Genomic DNA, 20,749 nt, shown 5'->3' with positions numbered 1-20,749 from the left:
TGCATTTACCAAATACAAACTGGTTAATTCCAGCTGCTATTAGAAATATCCCACTCTTGCAGACAAAGCTGCTCAACTACAGAGGGTAGAGAAGCTGAGTGTTCTCATTTTGCTACAGTTAGCCCCTTCAGAACACGAGAAAGTTAGAAATGAGTAATGCACTTCAGTCCATCCACTGATCTGACATGGGTGTTCAAAATTATGAGTCTTGTTAAGATAAATCGGGAAAAACTATTTCTATATAAGTAAATAAATCGGTAACTCGAAGGGCGTAAATTTATCTTGGCAATAAGAACCCTCTTATTCTGATGTACAACGACTTCACTCAACACCTACAGTGACTTCAGTGAAGGGCCCACGTCTACTTCAGCGAAACACCATGGATGAAGAGAGCAGGAGAGAAGGGAAGTAAATCAGCAAGTATTAGTGAGGTGACGCCAAGTTTGGGTCTTAAAAGAATTAAGTTTGGCGGATAAGGGAAAACTGAGGGAGAGATGTGTTTCCCAGTTTTGAGGTCCTGCGAATGAATGAGTTAGAGGACGAGGCAATGTGGTGGGTTTTGAGCAAGAGGTTGAGAGAATTTAAATGCAGCTTGTTATTAGGTCGTGGGTTTAAGCCCCGCTCCATGAGATTTGAGCACATAATCCAGCTGGCACTTCAGTGCAGTACTGAGGGAGTACTCCAATGTTGGAGGTGCCGCCTTTCGGATGAAGCGTTAAACCGAGGCCCCTTCTGCCCTCTTAGGTGGATGCAAAGAATGCCCAAGTAGAAATGGTGGTGCTAGCGGAATCTATAAAAGGTTATCAAAGGGAAGTGGACAAAATGTTTGAAAATGAAAAATGTAAAAGGGCGGAGAAAAGGGTAGGGGACTGGGACTAAGTGGCTGCCTTTTTCCAGAGAGCTGGCACAAGCACAGTGGGTGGAATGGCCCTCTCAAGTGTCAGCTGTGGCTCAGTGGTAGCACTCTCGCCTCTGAGTCACAGGTCGTGGGTTTAAGCCCCGCTCCATGAGATTTGAGCACATAATCCAGCTGGCACTTCAGTGCAGTACTGAGGGAGTACTCCAATGTTGGAGGTGCCGTCTTTCGGATGAAGCCTTAAGCCGAGGCCCCGTCTGTCCTCTTAGGTGGGTGCAAAGGATCCCGTGGCACTATTTCGAGGAAGGACAGGGAAGTTCTCCCCCAGTGTCCTGCCCAATATTTACCCCTCAGCAAACATCACTAAAACAGATTATCTGGTCATTATCTCATTGCTGTTTGTGGGATCCTGCTGTGTGCAAATTAGCTGCCGCGTTTCCTACATTACAACAGTGACTACACTTCAAAAGTATTTCTGTAAAGTGGGACATCCTGAGGTCGTGAAAGGCGGTAAAGAACAGCAAGTCCTTTCTTTTCCTTCTGTGCTGTAACATTCTACAATTCTTATAGTTTGCTCATGAACAAGAGTGAACTCTAACTATTGAAAATTAAACAGAGATAAGCAAAGGTTTGATCGCTTAAACCTACTTGATAAGACCTTGGTTGAACATGAGCTGCTTGAGCTGTTGAGAAAGCACCTTCTTTTCGAGGGACAGCCTAATCCATGCCCGGGCTCGGCCTACATCCGTCTTGATCTCACTCATGTGTTGGACGTGCCTGAAAGATTAAGTAACGCTCAATTTTTTAAAACAAAGATTTTCGCCCTCGTCCCTCCAATCATCTCCCCGCTTCTCCTGCCTCATGTAGCCACTGCCCATGATGTCCTTGAGTTTGCGAGGGGGGTTGGGCATGGGAATCAAATTGGGAGCCATGGCTCAGCTGGTAGCATTCGATTTTAAAATTCTCATCCTTGTTTTCAAACACCTCCGTGGCCTCAACCCTCCCTATCTCTGTAATCTCCTTCAGCCCCACAACCCCCCCCACCTCCCCGAGATATCTATGTACCTCTAATTCTGACCTCTTGCGCATCCCTGATTTTAATCACTCCACCTTTGGTGACCGTGCCTTCAGCTGCCCAGGCCCTAAGCTCTGGAATTCCCTCCCTAAACCTCTCCGCCTCTCGCCCTCTCTTTCCTCCTTTAAGAGGCTCCTTAAAACCCACCTCTGTGACCAAGTCACCTGCCCTAATTTCTCCTTATGTGGCTCGGTGTCAAATTTTGTTTTAAAGCACTCCTGTGAAGCGCCTTGGGATGTTTTACTATGTTAAAGGCGCTATATAAATACAAGTTGTTGTGGTTATGAGCAAATTGGCTGCTGTATTTCCTACATTACAACAGTGACTACATTAGCTGTGAAGCGCTTTGGGACATTCTGAGGACATGAAAGGTGCTATATAAATGCAAGTCTTTCTGTCTTTAACAGATGGTGAAGGTGACACATGCCAAATTATTTATAACGTGTTGACGTGAGTTGCTCTGCATGCGATCCAGCTGCCATCAGAAAATGCCAGTTGCATCAATTATTAGCAAGGGTATTCGGGGTTTAACGAGCATACCCCATTTGAGTTAAGTGCCTCAAATAACAAGAGCAGTGGGCCCTTTATCTTGCAGGGCTGCCTCTTGACAGCGATCTTGCGGTAACCCTGCAGTATAAAATATGAGGACAATGCAGTTAGTTCACAGTCGACAGCAAAGGCAACTAAAGGGCAATAAAAGTGACGGCCCACAACACCCCAGGGGCATATTCTGAATAATTCAGCTTCTCCTGAGCCACTGCCTCATGTAGAACAAGAAGAGAAAATGGATAGACACTGGAGAAGGTGCAAGAAAGATTTACAAGGATGATACCAGAACTGAGAGGATACAACTACCAGGAAATACTGAATAGGCTGGGGCTCTATTCTCTAGAAAAAAGACTGAGAGGTGACCTGATAGAGGTTTTTTAAATTAGGAAAGGGTTTAATAGGGTAGACGTAGAGATGTTTCCACTTGTCGGCAGTCCAAAACTAGGGGTCATAAAAGGTAAGATAGTCATTAATAAATCCAATAGTGAATTCAGGAGAAACTTCTTTACTCAGAGTGGTGAGAATGTGGAACTTGCTACCTCATGGAGTAGTCAAGGCAAACAGCATTGATGCATTTAAGGGGAAACTAGACAAGTACATGAGGGAGAAAGGAACAGAAGGTTTTGCAAATAGGGTGAGATGAAGTAGGGTGGAAGGCGGCTCCTGTGGAGCATAAACGCTGGCACAGACCAGTTGGGCCGAATGGCCTGTTTCAGTGCTGTAGATTCTATCCGCTGTACACAGATACCGAGTGGAACATCAAATCTATCAGTTAGATCCATTGAGTTCTAGCACCTATATGAAATATTACGTTTTACAAGGTCACTTCCCACCTCTAAGATTGGCTAGCCATTAAAAGTATTTTTTGTGTGTGCATTGAGCTGCTGATAGAATGTGCTTTCTCACTGTCTCGTTGTTCAGCCTCCGCTGTCGCACTATACCTCATGTCGTGGATGAGGGAGACCTTCAGGGTCGGCAAATTCAGTCCCGACTCCGACCTTCGCCGCTCCGGCCTAGTTGCAACTGTGAGAACATTCGGGAAAAGCAAAAGGCAACAAGGCAGTGAGAGTCCGGACTCGAAGGGAGATTTATCACAAATCATACAATGCCCCTTTAAATTCCCCTTTAATGCATTAATACTTCATAGCCTCTTAGTTACTGTTATAAAGAGATTAACAGAAAGCCATCTGGGTGGATAAGAGGCAGATTTGGATAGAGGAGGATCATCTGTTTTTTAAATTCATTCCTGGGATGTGGGCGTTGCTGGCATGGCCAGCATTTATTGCCCATCCCTAATTGCCCTTGAGAAAGTGGTGGTGAGCCGCCTTCTTGAACCGCTGCAGTCCGTGTGGTGAAGGTACTCCCACAGTGCTGTTACGGAGGGAGTTCCAGGATTTTGACCCAGCGATGATGAAGGATTGGCGATATACTTCTAGGTCAGGATGGTGTGTGACATGGAGGGGAACTTGGAGGTGGTGGTGTTCCCATGCGCCTGCTGCCCTTGTTATTCTAGGTGGTAGAGGTCGCGGGTTTGGGAGGTGCTGCCAAAGAAGCCTTGGTGAGTTGCTGCAGTGCATCTTGTAAATGGTACACACTGCAGCCACGGTACGCCGGTGGTGGAGGGAGTGAATGTTTAAGGTGGTGGATGGGGCGCCAATCAAGTGGGCTGCTTTGTCCTGGATGGTGTCGAGCTTCTTGAGTGTTGTTGGAGCTGCACTCATCCAGGCAAGTGGAGAGTATTCCATCACACTTCTGACTTGTGCCTTGTAGATGGTGGAAAGGCTTTGGGGAGTCAGGAGGTGAGACACTCGCCGCAGAATACCCAGCCTCTGACCTGCTCTTGTTGCCACAGTATTTATGTGGTTGGTCCAGTTAAGCTTCTGGTCAATGGTGACCCCCAGGATGTTGATGGTGGGAGATTCGGCGATGGTAATGCCATTGAATGTCATGGGGAGGTGGTTAGACTCTTGCTTGTTGGAGATAGTCATTGCCTGGCACTTGTGTGGTGTGAATGTTATCTGCCACTTATCAGCCCAAGCCTGAACATCGTCCAGGTCTTGCTGAATGCGGGCATTGACTGCTTCATTATCTGAGGAGTTGCCAACCCTCCAGGGATTAAAGATTATTAGCCACTGCTGCGAGCAGCCCAGGAGAAAAGCCACAGGGCCATTAAAAAAAGATTGTGTGCATTAAAAAAAAAAAAATTTCTTTGAACACTTTTGTTTATTAGTTATAAAAAATATTGGAGACGAGGGAAAAAGGCCTGGGGGCGGGGTGGTTGGAGGCAGGAGGTCATGTGATGAAACCTCCAGGAATCCATCCAGCCAGAGCTGGCCGCCCAATGTCAGCTGTTGCCAGGAGTGTGGGCCTAGTAATTGGGGGGAAATCCCTGCGCCTGAAATGGTGAGGCCTGATATTGGGCCTTGGGCCTGATTTCCATTGAGCCGCCAGGCTATCGATTAGTCTACAACAGACCCAGACATGAGGCGAGGAAACCCCCAGTGGTGGAGAGCTTTGGGAACCATAGGTCCAAAGTCACCTGTTCCTCCCAAGCTGGCTACACTCACCATGTCATGTCTCAAATTATTCATATACTGTATCCCAAAATGTTATTTTCTGAAAGAAATCTATCCAATGATTTGAATGAATCAACACTATCTGTTTCCACCATCTCCCGAGGGAGCCTGTTCCATAGATTAACCACTCGCTCACTGAAATAATGTTTCCGCAGATTAGTATCAAACTTATCCCCCTTTAAGAACAGGCCTTGTCCTCTGTTTCTACTGTTCTGGACAAGGTGAAACAGCTCGTCATGGTCTACATTGTCTCATCCCTTTAGAATCCTAAAGACACCAATCATATCACATAGAAACATAGAAGATAGGAGCAGGAGTAGGCCATTCGGCCCCTCGAGCCTGCTCCGCCATTCAATGAGATCATGGCTGATCATCCAAATTCAGTACCTTGTCCCTGCTTTCTCCCCATACCCCTTGATCCCTTTAGCCTTAAGAAATATATCCAACTCCTTCTTGAATATATTTAATGAATTGGCCTCTACTGCCTTCTGTGGTAGAGAATTCCACAGGTTCACCACTCCCTGGGTGAAGAAATTCCTCCTCATTTCTGTCCTAAATGGCTTACCCCTTATCCTCAGACTGTGACCCCTGGTTCTGGACTCCCCCGCCATCGGGAACATCCTTCCTGCATCTAGTCTGTCCAGTCCTGTCAGAATTTTATAAGTTTCAATGAGATCCCCTCTCATTCTTCTAAACTCCAGCGAGTATAAGCCCAATCGACCCAATCTCTCCTCATTCATCATTCCTGCCATCCCAGGTATCAACCTGGTGAATCTTCGCTGAACTCCTTCCATGGCAAGAACATCATTCCTCAGATAAGGCGACCAAAACTGCACACAATACTCAAGATGTGGTCTCACCAAGGCCCTGTACAACTGCAGCAAGACATCCTTGTTCCTGTACTCAAACCCTCTCGCTACGAAGGCCAACATACCATTTGCCCTCTTAACTGCCTGCTGCACATGCATGCTTACCTTCAGCGACTGGTGCACAAGGACACCCAGGTCTCGTTGCACTTCCCCTTCTCCCAATCTATTGCCATTCAGAAAATAATCTGCCTTCCTGTTTTTGCCACCAAAGTGGATAACCTCACATTTATCCACGTTATATTGCATCTGCCATGCTTCTGCCCAATCACCCAACCTGTCCAAATCATACTGGAGTTTCTCGGCATCCTCCTCACAGCACACACGCCCACCAGCTTTGTGTCGTCTGCAAACTTGGAGATATTACATCTAGTTCCCTCGTCTAGATCATTAATATATATTGTGAATAGCTGGGGTCCAAGGACCGATCCCTGCGGTACCCCACTAGTCACTGCCTGCCACTCGGAAAAAGACCCGTTTATTCCAACTCTTTGCTTTCTGTCTGCCAACCAGTTCTCTATCCAAGTCAATACCTTGCCCCCAATCCCATGTGTCTTAACTTTACACGCTAATCTCTTATGCGGGACCTTATCGAAAACCTTCTGAAAGTCCAAATACACCACATCCACTCTCTCACCTCTCAACCTTCTCTATTCCAGTGAGACCATACCCAAATTACAAAATTGCTCCTCATAGACTAATCTTTCCAGCTCCTCAATCATTCTGGTTGCTCGCCTTTGCACTCTTTCAATTGCTGGTTTTCGTACTGTGGCGACCAGAATTGTACACAGTATATTCTTATAATTTAGTAAGTGGCAGGATTACCTCACTAATTTATCTCAATAATTGACCTTTTAATATATCTGATTTGCATTACTCATTGTTGCGATGGCTTCAATTTACGGTTAATCAGGACTCCCAGATCTGTTTCATTTTCCATGCACATTGTTTTCTTTCCACTTAAGTGATACTTGCTTTGTACAAACAAGATCTGCTCACCTAGAGTCTCCGCTGTCGCTTCTCGCTTCTCCTCACTCTCCTGATAGTGAAACAAGTGGGACCAGAGTGCTGATTTCCCCTGCGATACAAAAAGCAAAGACAATTGCTGAGGGCACGAACTATTGACTGCGCTAAGTCCAGCACTCAAACGGCTCACGAAGCTCAGCATAAGCTGGGAAAGGTCAGCGCCCCTCTAGATGACTCACCTGTTTGATAAGCAGCCCGTGACTCCAGATTCTCTCCAGTAGGTCGCACAGGCTAGCTATCAACGTGTTTTCCTCCAAGCCAGTAATGTTGGCCTCTCCATGTCCCAGCTCCACTGCCTCATGCCCCATCTTTTCCACCAACATCCGTTTGGTCTGCAATAGAGGACATACCAATGAATTCATAGAAACATAGAAGATAGGAGCAGGAGTAGGTCATTCGGCCCCTCGAGCCTGCTCCGCCATTCAATGAGATCATGGCTGATCATCCAAATTCAGTACCCTGTCCCGGCTTTCTCCCCATATCCCTAGTTCCCTTTAGCCTTAAGAAATATATCCAACTCCTTCTTGAATATATTTAATGAATTGGCCTCTACTGCCTTCTGTGGTAGAGAATTCCACAGGTTCACCACTCCCTGGGTGAAGAAATTCCTCCTCATCTCTGTCCTAAATGGCTTACCCCTTATCCTTAGACTGTGACCCCTGGTTCTGGACTCCCCGACCATCGGGAACATCCTTCCAGCATCTAGTCTGTCCAGTCCTGTTAGGATTTTATAAGTTTCGATGAGATCCCCTCTCATTCTTCTAAACTCCAGCGAGTACAAGCCCAATCGACCCAATCTCGCCTCATACGTCATTCCTGCCATCCCAGGTATCAGCCTGGTGAATCTTCGCTGAACTCCTTCCATGGCAAGAACATCCTTCCTCAGATAAGGCGACCAAAACTGCACACAATACTCAAGATATGGTCTCACCAAGGCCCTGTACAACTGCAGCAAGACATCCTTGTTCCTGTACTCAAACCCTCTCGCTACGAAGGTCAACATATCATTTGCCTTAGCTGCCTGCTGCACCTGCATGCTTACCTTCAGTGACTGATGCACAAGGACGCCCAGGTCTCGTTGCACTTCCCCTTCTCCCAATCTATTGCCATTCAGATAATAATCTGCCTTCCTGTTTTTGCCACCAAAGTGGATAACCTCGCATTTATCCACGTTATATTGCATCTGCCATGCTTCTGCCCAATCACCCAACCTGTCCAAATCATACTGGAGTTTCTCGGCATCCTCCTCACAGCACACACGCCCACCCAGCTTTGTGCCATCTGCAAACTTGGAGATATTACATCTACTTCCCTCGTCCAGATCATTAATATATATTGTGAATAGCTGGGGTCCAAGGACCAATCCCTGCGGTACCCGACTAGTCACTGCCTGCCACTCGGAAAAAGAGACGTTTATTCCAACTCTTTGCTTTCTGTCTGCCAACCAGTTCTCTATCCAAGTCAATACCTAGCCCCCAATCCCATGTGCCTTAATTTTACATGCTAATCTCTTATGCGGGACCTTATCGAAAGCCTTCTGAAAGTCCAAATACACCACATCCACTGGTTCTCCCTTATCTATTTTACCAGTTACATCCTCAAAAAATTCCAGTAGATTAGTCAAGCACGATTTACCTTTTGTAAATCCATGTTGACATTGTCCGATCCTGTCACTGTTTTCCAAGTGCTCTGCTATTACATCCTTTATAATGGACTCTAGCATTTTCCGCACAACCGATGTCAGGCTTACCGGTCTATAATTCCCCGTTTTCTCTCTACCATTCAAACCATTCTGCTACTTATTAAAACCAGGAACAAACGGTTCTCCCATCCATTCACCCAGGACCAGACCCTTCTCCCATCCATTCACCCAGGACCAGACCCTTCTCCCCTCCATTCACCCAGGACCAGACCCTTCTCCCCTCCATTCACCCAGGGCCGGACTCTCCTCCCCTCCTTTCACCCAGGACCAGACCCTTCTCCCCTCCTTTCACCCAGGACTACACCCTCCTCCCCTCCATTCACCCAGGACCGGACCCTTCTCCCGTCCATTCACCCGGACCACACCCTCCTCCCCTCCTTTCACCCAGGACCAGACCATTCTTCCCTCCATTCACCCAGGACCACACCCATCCTCCCCTCCGCGCACCCCGGACCGGACCCTTCTCCCCTCCATTCACCCAGGACCAGACCCTTCTCCCCTCCTTTCACCCAGGGCCAGACCCTTCTCCCCTCCGTTCACCCAGGGCCGGACCCTTCTCCCTTCCATTCACCCAGGACCAGACCCTCCTCCCCTCCTTTCACCCAGGACCAGACCCTTCTCCCCTCCATTCACGCAGGACCAGACCCTGCTCCCCTCCTCCCCTCCATTCACCCAGGACCAGACCCTTCTCCCCTCCATTCACCCAGGACCAGACCCTTCTCCCCTCCATTCACGCAGGACCAGACCCTGCTCCCCTCCTCCCCTCCATTCACCCAGGACCAGACCCTTCTCCCCTCCATTCACTCAGGACCAGACCCTTCTCCCCTCCTTTCACCCAGGACCAGACCCTTCTCTCCTCCATTCACCCAGGGTCGGACCCTTCTCCCCTCCATTCACCCAGGACCAGACCCTTCTGCCCTCCATTCACCCAGGGCCAGACCCTTCTCCCCTCCATTCACCCAGGGCCAGACCCTTCTCCCCTCCGTTCACCCAGGGCCAGACGCTTCTCCCCTCCATTCACCCAGGGCCGGACCCTTCTCCCCTCCATTCACCCAGGACCAGACCCTTCTCCCCTCCATTCACCCAGGACCACACCCTTCTCCCCTCCGCGCACTCAGGACCGGATCCTTCTCCCCTTCATTCACCCAGGACCAGACCCTTCTCCCCTCCGCGCACTCAGGACCGGATCCTTCACCCCTCCATTCACCCAGGGCCGGACCCTTCTCCCCTCCATTCACCCAGGACCACACCCTTCTCCCCTCTGTTCACCCAGGACCACACCCTTCTCCCCTCTGTTCACTCAGGACCGGACCCTTCTCCCCTCCATTCACCCAGGACCACACCCTTCTCCCCTCTGTTCACTCAGGACCGGACCCTTCTCCCCTCCATTCACCCAGGACCGGACCCTTCTCCCCTCCTTTCACCCAGGGCCAGACCCTTCTCCCCTCCGCGCATCCAGGACCAGACCCTTCTCCCGTTCATTCACCCGGGACCGGCCCCTTCTCCCCTCCATTCACTCAGGACCACACCCTTCTCCCCTTCATTCACCCAGGACCGGACCCTTCTCCCCTCTGTTCACCCAGGACCAGACCCTTCTCCCCTCCATTCACCCAGGACCAGACCCTTCTCCCCTCTGTTCACCCAGGACCACATCCTTCTCCGATCCGTTCACCCAGGACCAGACCCTTCTCCCCTCCATTCACCCAGGACCAGACCCTTCTCCCCTCCATTCACCCAGGACCAGACCCTTCTCCCCTCTGTTCACTCAGGACCGGACCATTCTCCCCTCCATTCACCCAGGACCACACCCTTCTCCCCTCTGTTCACTCAGGACCGGGCCCTTCTCCCCTCCATTCACCCAGGACCGGACCCTTCTCCCCTCCTTTCACCCAGGGCCAGACCCTTCTCCCCTCCGCGCATCCAGGACCAGACCCTTCTCCCGTTCATTCACCCGGGACCGGCCCCTTCTCCCCTCCATTCACTCAGGACCACACCCTTCTCCCCTTCATTCACCCAGGACCGGACCCTTCTCCCCTCTGTTCACCCAGGACCAGACCCTTCTCCCCTCCATTCACCCAGGACCAGACCCTTCTCCCCTCTGTTCACCCAGGACCACATCCTTCTCCCCTCCGTTCACCCAGGACCAGACCCTTCTCCCCTCCATTCACCCAGGACCAGACCCTTCTCCCCTCCATTCACCCAGGACCAGACCCTTCTCCCCTCCGTTCACCCAGGACCAGACCCTTCTCCCCTCCATTCACCCAGGACCAGACCTTTCTCCCCTCCATTCACCCAGGACCAGACCCTTCTCCCCTCCATTCACCCAGGACCGGACCCTTCTCCCCTCTGTTCACCCAGGACCAGACCTTTCTCCCCTCCATTCACTCAGGACCACACCCTTCTCCCCTTCATTCACCCAGGACCGGACCCTTCTCCCCTCTGTTCACCCAGGACCAGACCCTTCTCCCCTTCATTCACCCAGGACCGGACCCTTCTCCCCTCTGTTCACCCAGGACCAGACTCTTCTCCCTTCCATTCACCCAGGACCAGACCCTTCTCCCCTCCATTCACCCAGGACCAGACCCTTCTCCCCTCCGTTCACCCAGGACCAGACCCTTCTCCCCTCCGTTCACCCAGGACCAGACCCTTCTCCCCTCCGCGCACCCGCGACAGCCGAGACTCCACCGTCCACTGGACGGGAGACTCCAGATAAAATAAACAAAGGGAAGCCTCAGCACGTCTGCGTTTGCCCGAGGAACATTCAGCCACGGTCCATCAGAACAAGAGTGGGCCATTCAGCCCCTTGAGCGTGTTCTGCCATTCAATTAAATCATGGCTGATCTGTACTCAACTCCATTAGCCTGCCTTGGTTCTGTAATCCTTAATAACCTTGGCTAGCAAAAATCTATCACTCTCAGTTTGAAATTTTCAATTGCCCCCCCAGCCTCAACAGCTTTTTGGGGGAGTGTTCGAGATTCCCGCTACCCTTTGTGTGAAGAAGTGCTTCCTGACATCACTCCTGAATGGTCTGGCTGTAATTTTAAGATTATGCCCCATTGTTCAGGACTCCCCCACCAGAGGAAATAGTTTCTCTCCATCTACTCTATCAAATCCTTTAATCATCGTAAACACCTCAATTAGATCATCCCTCAAGCTCCTATACTCAAGGCAATAAAAGCCTGATTCTTGCAATCTGTCCTCATAATTTAACTCTTTTAGCCCTGGTATTATTCTGGTGAACCGGCGCTGTACCCACTCCAAGGCCAATATATCTTTCCTGAGGTGCGGTGCCCAGATGCGGTGTAACCAGAGCTTTATACAGCAGTAACGTAACTTCACCCCTTTGTATTGCAGCCCCCGTGAGATAAAGGCCAACATTCCACTAGCCTGTGTATTGTTTAAACCTGCCCGCTCGCTTTTAGTGATTTCTGTACTTGGGGCCCTGAATCACTTGGCTCCTCCCCAGTTCATAACTTCTCACCATTTAGTGAAAAGCAGAGGCCCCAGTACAGATCCCTGGAGGACACCACTAGTCACATCCCACCAATTGGAGTGCATACCCATTATCCCTGCCCTTTGTCTGCTAACTAATTCCTTACCCCATCAATAGGTTGCCTCCATTCCAGGTTCCCACCCCTCTTAGCTAGCCAGCAACTCCCAGCTGTCAGCTTGGCTCAGTGGAGAGTACGTTTGCCTCGGAGCCCTAAGGTTGTTGATCCAAGCCCAACTTCAGAAGCTGAACTCATCATCTTGGCTGGCACTCCAGTGCAGCACTGGCAATCTCCTACGTCCTGGTAACCAGAACTTCCAGCAGGGGTCATGAGTAGGAACCCTGGCCCCTCCCCACCCCCACCCCCACCCCTCTAGCTTAAAGGCGCTGAAACCAACTGAAGCCCAGTTGAGATCAGAAATTAAACCTCAGGCGGGGGAAGGGGGAGGGGAAGAATTAACAGACTCATTCAGCAGTCCTAAATCTGTTCGCCGATCTTTGCCCGTGTATAATTGGAAAAAAAACACAAATGAGTTACCTTAATACGACATTCTTTGAGCAGGCCTTCTACAAACTTCCAGTTAGTTTGAGCAATGACAGCGGGTGACAGGTCCGAGAGTTTGGGTTGCCGTAGGCTTTTTCCTAAACTCCGGGCCTCCTGGATGTATTTCTGTTAACGAGAGCAAATATGTTTAAGGCCACTCCTTCCAAACGTCTGATGGACTTCTGTGAAATCCCCCCCACCCTCCCCCGTATCAGAATGCAAAGGTGTGGTGGGAGGAGGGCGGTGTGGTTAGATTATTCTTAACATGCAAATTTCTGGTTGAATATCGCTCCCGTATATGTGGAGGTTTCTGCAGTGACTTTCTCACACTCTTTGACTTGACATCTGTTGGGTTATTTCTCACTCACCTCTACCCTCCATATTCTCTTACTACCCATTGAAAATGCTCTCGTTCCTGTTTCGTGAAAACCACAATGGTCAGTGCTCCTCCGAACCTTCCTTCCTCGTTCCTCAAAGGCTACACACTCTTCATTCTCCCTCGAGACTCAGCGTGTTAACATCACCAGTGGCACTCCTCACCAACTCTACCCATGCACCTCAGACCCAGATTTGTGCACGGTACTGACAACCATGGCAGAAGGCAACTGAAAACATCGGCTTCCATCGGGAATGGCGACACAACAACAACAACTTGCATTTATATAGCGCCTTTAACATAGTATAAAACATCTCAAGGCGCTTCACAGGAGCGTTAGCAGACAAAATATGACACCGAGCAACATAAGGAGATATTGGGATAGGTGACCAAAAGCTTGGGCAAAGAGGTAGGTTTTAAGGAGGAGAGCTTTAGGGAGGGAATTCCAGAGCTTAGGGCCTAGCCAGCTGAAGGCACGGCCGCCAGTGTTGGGACAAAGGAAATAGGGGATGCACGAGAGGCCAGAATTGGAGCAGCACAGACATCTCAGAGAGTTGTAGGACTGGAGGAGGTGGTAGAGGTAGGGAGGGGTGAGGCCGTGGTGGGAGTTAAATTTTAAATTTGAGGTGTTGCTGGACCGGGAGCTAATGTAGGTTAGTGAGAACAGGAGTGATGGGTGAACGGGGCACAACAGGGACAGCAATGTTCAGAAGTCTTTCATTTCTATTTTCATGGCACCTGGACTGCAATATAAACTCCACCACCACCACCCCCTTAGTCACTGAATCGTTCTGCAGGACATTATCTACAACCTAAAGGAAACACTATTCTCCCTGCGACTCGCGTCACCGTGTAATCACCATGTGAAATAAACATGGTTTCCCTCCACACTGCCAAAAACATCAGAAAATTCAAGTTAAAAAAAATAAATTTTACTATAGCAGCTTTCACAGCCTCAGGACATCCCAAAGCGCTTTACAGCCAATTAAATAATTTTGAAGTGTAGTCACTCTTGTAAGAAACGTGGCAGCTAATTTGCACACAGCAAGATCCTACAAACAGCAATGAAATAAATGACCATATAATCTGCTGTAATGATGTTGGTTGAGGGATAAATATTGGCCAGGACACTGGTGAGAACTTGTGTCATGTGACCAAAGACTGCACCTCTCACGGCAGTGCAGCACTCTCTCAGTACTGCACTGGAGTGTCAGCCTAGATTTTTGTGCTATGAAGTCTCTGGAGTGGGACTTGAACCCACAAGCTTCTGGCTCAGAGGCGGGAGTGCTGCTGAGCCACAGCTGACACCAGACTGAGAGGACATGTGAAAGCCTGCAGTTTCCCCACAGTGAGCTTCCAATATCTGACACGCTGAGTCCAAGTGCCGACTGGAGCCAGGTGCACCAGGAGATGGAGGAAAACCGTGGAGGGAGACAGGCCCCATTCTGCCCCTCAAACAACATCCAGCGCTGTGGGAAGAGATTAGCCAGGCCAGACGTGATACAAGATGACGATGTAGAGAGTGGAGGGCGGTAAATAAATACAGAAATGCAAAAAACAGGTTTCCTCAGCACTGCTAGATTTTCTATGGCTTTACTATACTCAATACACAAAGGCAGCTTCCCTAACTCATTTGCACAAATATTCGACAATTTGTAACATTCCCTCGAGGTTAGGCGGTTTAGAGGTGATCTAATTGAGGTGCTTAAAATGATAAAAGGATTCAATAGGGTGGACACAGAGAAACTTTCCTCTGGTGAGGGAGTCCAGAACAAAGAGGCACAATCCACCCTTCAGTGCCATGCTTTTCATCTGCCTCAGTTTGTAAAGCACATCAAAGTTCTCAGCTCTTGAACGAATATCACTCGCAGTTCAAGCACTGATACTTGGGCTCACACTCCTACTGAGAGAGAGAGCCTAATCAATGTTTAATATACGCAAGTGGCTCAAAGTGAGCTACAGCAGCTCAGTTTGTGGAACATCACGCTCATATCCAACATTCACTCATTCGGCCTCGGAGGGGACACAACACAGATGCACCAGACTGATACCAGGGCTTAGAGGGTTAAATTATGAGGACAGGTTGCATAAACTTGCCTTGTATTCCCTTAGAAGGTTGAGGAGTGATCTGATCGAGGAATTAAAAATGCTAAAAGGATTCTGTTATGTTCATAAATAAATAGACGTTTTCATTATGAACAGCTAGCTTGAGCTCGTCATTTATTCAGCCATGTGGGCTAGTGTACAGGCATCCATCTTGACTACTGCCTTGTGGGTAGCCCACTACTAAACATACAGCTCCGCCTAGTGTACCATTCTAGAATGACATGTTACTGGTCATTACATCCCCCTTCCTTAGAGGTTAAACAAAATCAATATCAATCAATCATAACGACATAAACATCTTCACAACAGTCAACACATTTTCAAAGCTTTACTTTATGAACTCTAAGCTTTTCATTCTTTTATTATAGTTTTCTTTGTACTCAAAGATTAAGTATCAGGCTTTTTTACTTCACGTGTGGATCTTCTCAGCACAGGTAAGTCTGATGTGTTTTCATGAGAGCCTGTATGTGTGTTTGTGTTAGATTGTTCTGGTGGTGAGTGACAAGATTCAGTTGCAGCATTGTCATCGATTTGCTCTTGGATAGTATCTTGTGTTTTCAGGAGGGAACGGCGGTTCCTCCTGAGAATCTGTCCTTCCTCAGTTCTAACAGTGTATGACCTTGGTCCTACTTCCTCAAGAACTGTAGCTTTCCTGTTCCAGGCATCTGGATCCTCACTCCTGACAACATCATCCCTTGTCAATGGTTTCAGAGTTTTGGATGACTTGTCATAGTGTGATTTCTGTTTCAGCTTTAACAGTTGAAGTCTCTGTCTCAGTTCCTTACTCTGCTTTTCTTTTGCACAGCAGGGCGAGATAAGGATCAGACTTGCTTTCTGTTGCTTTCTTCAGTAGCTGTTTGAGAACTTGAACACCTTTCTCTGCCTTACCATTCGACTGAGCATACAGAGGACTGGATGTGATGTGCTGAAAGTCATAATGTGCTGCAAACTGTTGCCACTCCTTACAGTTGAAGCACGGACCATTGTCGCTAACAGCAATCCTGGGAATTCCATGTCTGGCGAAGATGGATTTAACATGCATTATGACACTGCTTGCTGATGTGCTTGAGAGCAGCGCCATCTCAGGATAGTTAGAATAGTAGTCAATCACTAATAGATAGTCTTTACCATTCAAATGAAAAAGGTCCATACCAACCTTTTGCCATGGTGCTGTTGGTAAGTCAGCTACTATCATTGGTTCCTTTGCTTGTTTTGGTGTTTCTGACATGTCTCACATTTGCCTATCATGTTCTCAATGTCCTTACTTATGCCAGGCCAATAAACAGTGTCTCTTGCTCTCCTTTTGCATTTTTCAATTCCGAGGTGTGCCTCATGAATCCTTTTGAGCATGTCTCGACGTAGAGCCTGTGGAATTACTATTCTGTTCTGTTTTAGTAATAGTCCACTTGCGACACTCAACTCTGACCTGATGTGAAAGTACTTTGGACAGGAACCTTTTGGCCAACCATGATGAATGTTCTCTATTACTGTTTGTAACACTGTATCTTTTACTGTTTCTTCTGCTATCTGCTTTGATTTTGTGTCTGACACGGGCAGCGCAGCAGTGACCATACACACATGAACATCCACGTCTTCCTCAGTAGAGCTCACATGACTCATTGTGGGTGCTCGGGATAGTGCATCTGCTAACACTATGTGTTTGCCTGGTGTGTAGATCAGTTCAAAGTCATATCTTTGCAGCTTCATCATGAGTCGTTGAATCCTTGGAGACATCTCATTCAGATTTGTTTTAATGATGGCAACCAGTGGGCAGTGGTCTGTCTCAACTGTGAAGGTGGGAAGTCCATATATGTAGCCATGGAACTTTTCTAGTCCAACTACCAAGCCTAGACATTCCTTTTCAATCTGGGCGTATCAACACTCAGAATCAGTCATAGACCTGGAGGCATAGGCAACAGGCTTCCAATCTTCACCCTCTGCTTGTAGCAAGACCGCGCCTAGGCCATCTTTTGATGCATCCGTTGACACTTTGATTCTCTTTGTTGGGTCAAAGAAGGTAAGTACAGGTGTGGTTGTCAGCACTGTTTTGAGGTTCATCCACTCTTGTTCATGTCTTTCTGTCCATGCGAACTCATTTGTTTTACGTAGCAGGTCTCGCAGACAGGCTGTCTTGGCTGACAAGTTAGGAATGAACTTTCCAATGAAGTTTATCATCCCCATGATGTGTAGTACTCCTTTTTTGTCAGTGGGTCGGGGCATGTTGAGTATGGCGTTTACTTTTTCCATATCTGGCTCTATTCCTTTACCAGATAGATTATCTCCTAGGAAAGTGACTTCTTGGACGCCAAACTGACACTTGGCTTTGTTGAGCTTCAGTCCATTCCGGCGTATGCTCTGTAGCACTTTAGTCAGTCTCTCATTGTGTTCTTTCAGTGTGGAGCCCCAGATGATGATGTCATCAACATAGACCCGAACTCCTTCCAGACCTTCAATTATGTGTTCCATCGCTCTATGAAAGATTTCAGATGCAGATATTATCCCGAAAGGCATTCTGAGGGAACAATACCTGCCAAATGGTGTGTTGAAGGTACAGTATTTTGTGCTCTCTTCATCTAGTTTTAGTTGCCAAAATCCTTGTGAGGCATCGAGCTTTGTGAAGTATCTGGCACCTGACATTTCACTGGTGATTTCTTCTTGCTTGGGAATCTGGTAGTGTTCACGTTTTATGTTTGCATTTAAGTCCTTTGGATCCGTGCATACTCTTAGATCATTGTTCTTTTTCTTTACACATACCATGGAGTTAACCCAGTCTGTTGGCTCTTCGACTTTCCTGATGACTCCTAGTGTGGTCATTCTGTCCAGTTCTTTCTTGAGCCAGTCACGCAGGGGTGCTGGAACTCTCCGTGGAGCATGTACCACTGGCTGAACATCCTCCTTTAGCTGGATCTTGTAAGTGAATGGTAGAACTCCAAATCCTTTGAACACATCCTGGAAATTACTCACTACAGAATCCACTGAGTCATCTGGTCTGCTTATGGCACAGTTTATACGGTAGACTCTCTTGACCAGTTCTAAGTCCTCACAAGCTTTGTCACCTAGTAGTGAATCAAGTCCTTCAGCCACAACAGAAAACATGAGATGATGCACTTTGTCTTTGACTGTCACTTTAAGTGTGCATACACCTAAGCTATCTATTTTCTGTCCATTATAGTTCTTCAGTAGTACTGACTTTTTCTGTATTTTGGGCTTTTCTTTCATATTTTTAATGTCACTCATACTGATTAAGTTTGCTTTTGCCCCAGTGTCTAGTTTCAATGTAACTAATGCTCCATTTACCTGCAGTGGCATCATCCATTTGTCCTCTTTTACTGCATTAACTTTATGTTCAGCATTGTCCATTCCTGAGGGCTGCACATTTTCTGTATCCTTTTCTATATTGTCACATGACACCATTCCTAAAAAAAATGTCTCACTGAAATCAGTGTCTTCAATCACATTGACCTGTTGCCCTTTCTTTGCTTTTACTTTTGAAAAGCATTGTTTGGCAAAGTGATTCTTTCCATTACATTTTGTGCACATTTTCCCAAACGCAGGACATTGGCTTGACTGGTGCTGGTAACCACAGTGTTTACAATTAAAAATTCCATCCTCCAATTGCTTTGCATTTCTGTTCTGCCCACGTTTCTTCCCCTCGTAGGACACAGCACCGACAGCAGCACTGTCATTCACTACAGTCGCATTATTATTAATTTCACTGAAAGTCTTTGCATGCTGTTGAGTTAGCTCACTGACATGGCATATTTTCACAGCATCCTCCAATGTTAGTTCGGTTTCTCTCAACAAACGTTCCCTGACCTTTTTATCATGAATACCAAACACAATCTGGTCACGAATCATGGATGATCTCAGTTCAGAGAAATTACATGTCTGTGCTTTCAGTTTCAGATCGGTCACAAAGCTATCAAAAGTCTCATTTTGCTGCTGTGTCCGTGAACGGAACACGTACCTCTCATAGGTCTCGTTCTTTTTGGGAGAACAATGTGGTTCAAACTTCTTTAGCACATCGTCCATTTTTTCTCTGTCCTCCTCTTGATCAAATACAAACGTATTAAATACCTCTATCGCCTGCGGGCTTGCAACCATGAGCAGTAACACTATTTTCCTTGCGTCTGGCTTCGTACCGAACCCGATGGCAGCAATGTAGAGTTCGAATTGTTGTTTGAAAGTCCGCCAATTGCAGTCGACATTCCCCGTGAGTTTCAAACCCTCCGGTGGCTTCAAATTCTCCATGTCGCGTTTCACAATATTCAGCAGATATTACCAATCCTGGTACCATGATATGTTCATAAATAAATAGACGTTTTCATTATGAACAGCTAGCTTGAGCTAGTCATTTATTCAGCCATGTGGACTAGTGTACAGGCATCCATCTTGACTACTGCCTTGTGGGTAGCCCACTACTAAATATGCAGCTCCACCTCGTGTACCATTCTAGAATGACATGTTACTGATCATTACAGATTCGATTGGGTAGATATGAAGAAACTATTTCCTCTGATGAGGGAACCCAGCACAAGGGGGCATAATCTTAAAATGAGAGCTAAGCCATTCAGGAATAAAATCAGGAAGCACCTTTACACACAAAGATAGTAGAAATCTGGAACTCTCTCCTCAAAAGGCTGTGGATGCTGGGGTCAATTGGAGCTTTCAAGACTGAGAGAGAAAGATTTTGTTAGGCAAGGTTATCAAAGGATATGGAGTTAAGGCTGGTAAATGGAGTTGAGATACAGATCAGCCATGATCTAATTGAATGGTGGAGCAGGCTCGAGGGCTGAATGGCCTCCTCTTTGTTCCTATGATAACTGAGCTCACCATTGTCAAACGGCCCTGACCAACATGACGGTAATAATTCACAGGAAAGACCCTTTTGGCTCCACTAATTACTGGTTTAAACGGCTGACCCGTAGAGGGGCCAGGAAGATCCCAGGCCTGTGCTGAGTTAGGTTCTTGCAGCTGTGGCAGCAGCCAAGCAAACTACACTTGGCCTCAGCACCCTGAGCTAGGGAAGGAAAAATTCCTGCACCGGATCACCATCAGTGACTCCAGCTCAAAGTGCATATGTCTGATTGAGTGTGTGAGAATATGTGTGAGAGAATGAGTCTGTGTGTGAGTATTTGTGTGTGAGAATGTGTGTGCGTGTGTGTGCGAGAGTAAGAGATTGAGTCTGTGTGTGAGAATGTGTGTGCGTGTGTGTGTGAGAGAGAATGAGTGTGTGTGTGAGTATTTGTGTGTGAGAATGTGTGTGTGTGTGTGTGTGTGTGTGTGAGAGAGAGAGAGAGAGAATGAGTCTATGTGTCAGAATGTGTGTGTGTGTGTGTGAGAGAGAGAGAGAGAGAGAGAGAGAGAATGAGTCTATGTGTCAGAATGTGTGTGTGCGTGTGTGAGGGAGAGAGAATGGGCTGGCTTTTGTCATGGGGTGGGCTGGGGGCGGGTCAGGTGGTCGGCGTGTCAGGACCCCGCCTCTGATGTGAGGCGGGACAAAAATGTGATTTTGTCCAAATTGGGCACTTGATTTCCAGCGTGTGGGAACCCCTGGCCCAATGAGTCTTTTGATACTGAAAC

The 20,749-nt window shown here is 47.7% G+C and overlaps 1 protein-coding gene across 7 annotated transcripts in view; it reads right to left on the bottom strand.

The window, feature by feature from the left end:
* The window catches only part of LOC147106003 (DENN domain-containing protein 5B), a 360,273-nt gene that overhangs the window by 32,679 nt on the left and 306,845 nt on the right, over positions 1-20,749 (bottom strand). For all 7 annotated transcript variants that reach the window (XM_086008626.1, XM_086008628.1, XM_086008630.1 and 4 more), the window contains 5 exons: positions 12,679-12,810; positions 7,128-7,280; positions 6,922-7,000; positions 3,422-3,503; positions 1,505-1,633 (listed from right to left, as the gene is read on the bottom strand). In XM_086008626.1, coding sequence (XP_085864752.1) covers positions 1,505-1,633; positions 3,422-3,503; positions 6,922-7,000; positions 7,128-7,280; positions 12,679-12,810 — 575 coding nt within the window. The remainder of the gene's footprint in view (positions 1-1,504; positions 1,634-3,421; positions 3,504-6,921; positions 7,001-7,127; positions 7,281-12,678; positions 12,811-20,749) is intronic.

This window comes from Somniosus microcephalus, chromosome 16 (assembly GCF_052327205.1).
Source record: "Somniosus microcephalus isolate GS21.2 chromosome 16, FLI_Smic_1.0, whole genome shotgun sequence".
In the NCBI taxonomy this organism is placed as follows: Eukaryota; Metazoa; Chordata; class Chondrichthyes; order Squaliformes; family Somniosidae; genus Somniosus; species Somniosus microcephalus.
The sequence above is the reverse complement of the archived record's forward strand: the minus strand, read 5'-3'. Positions and strand labels throughout refer to the sequence as shown.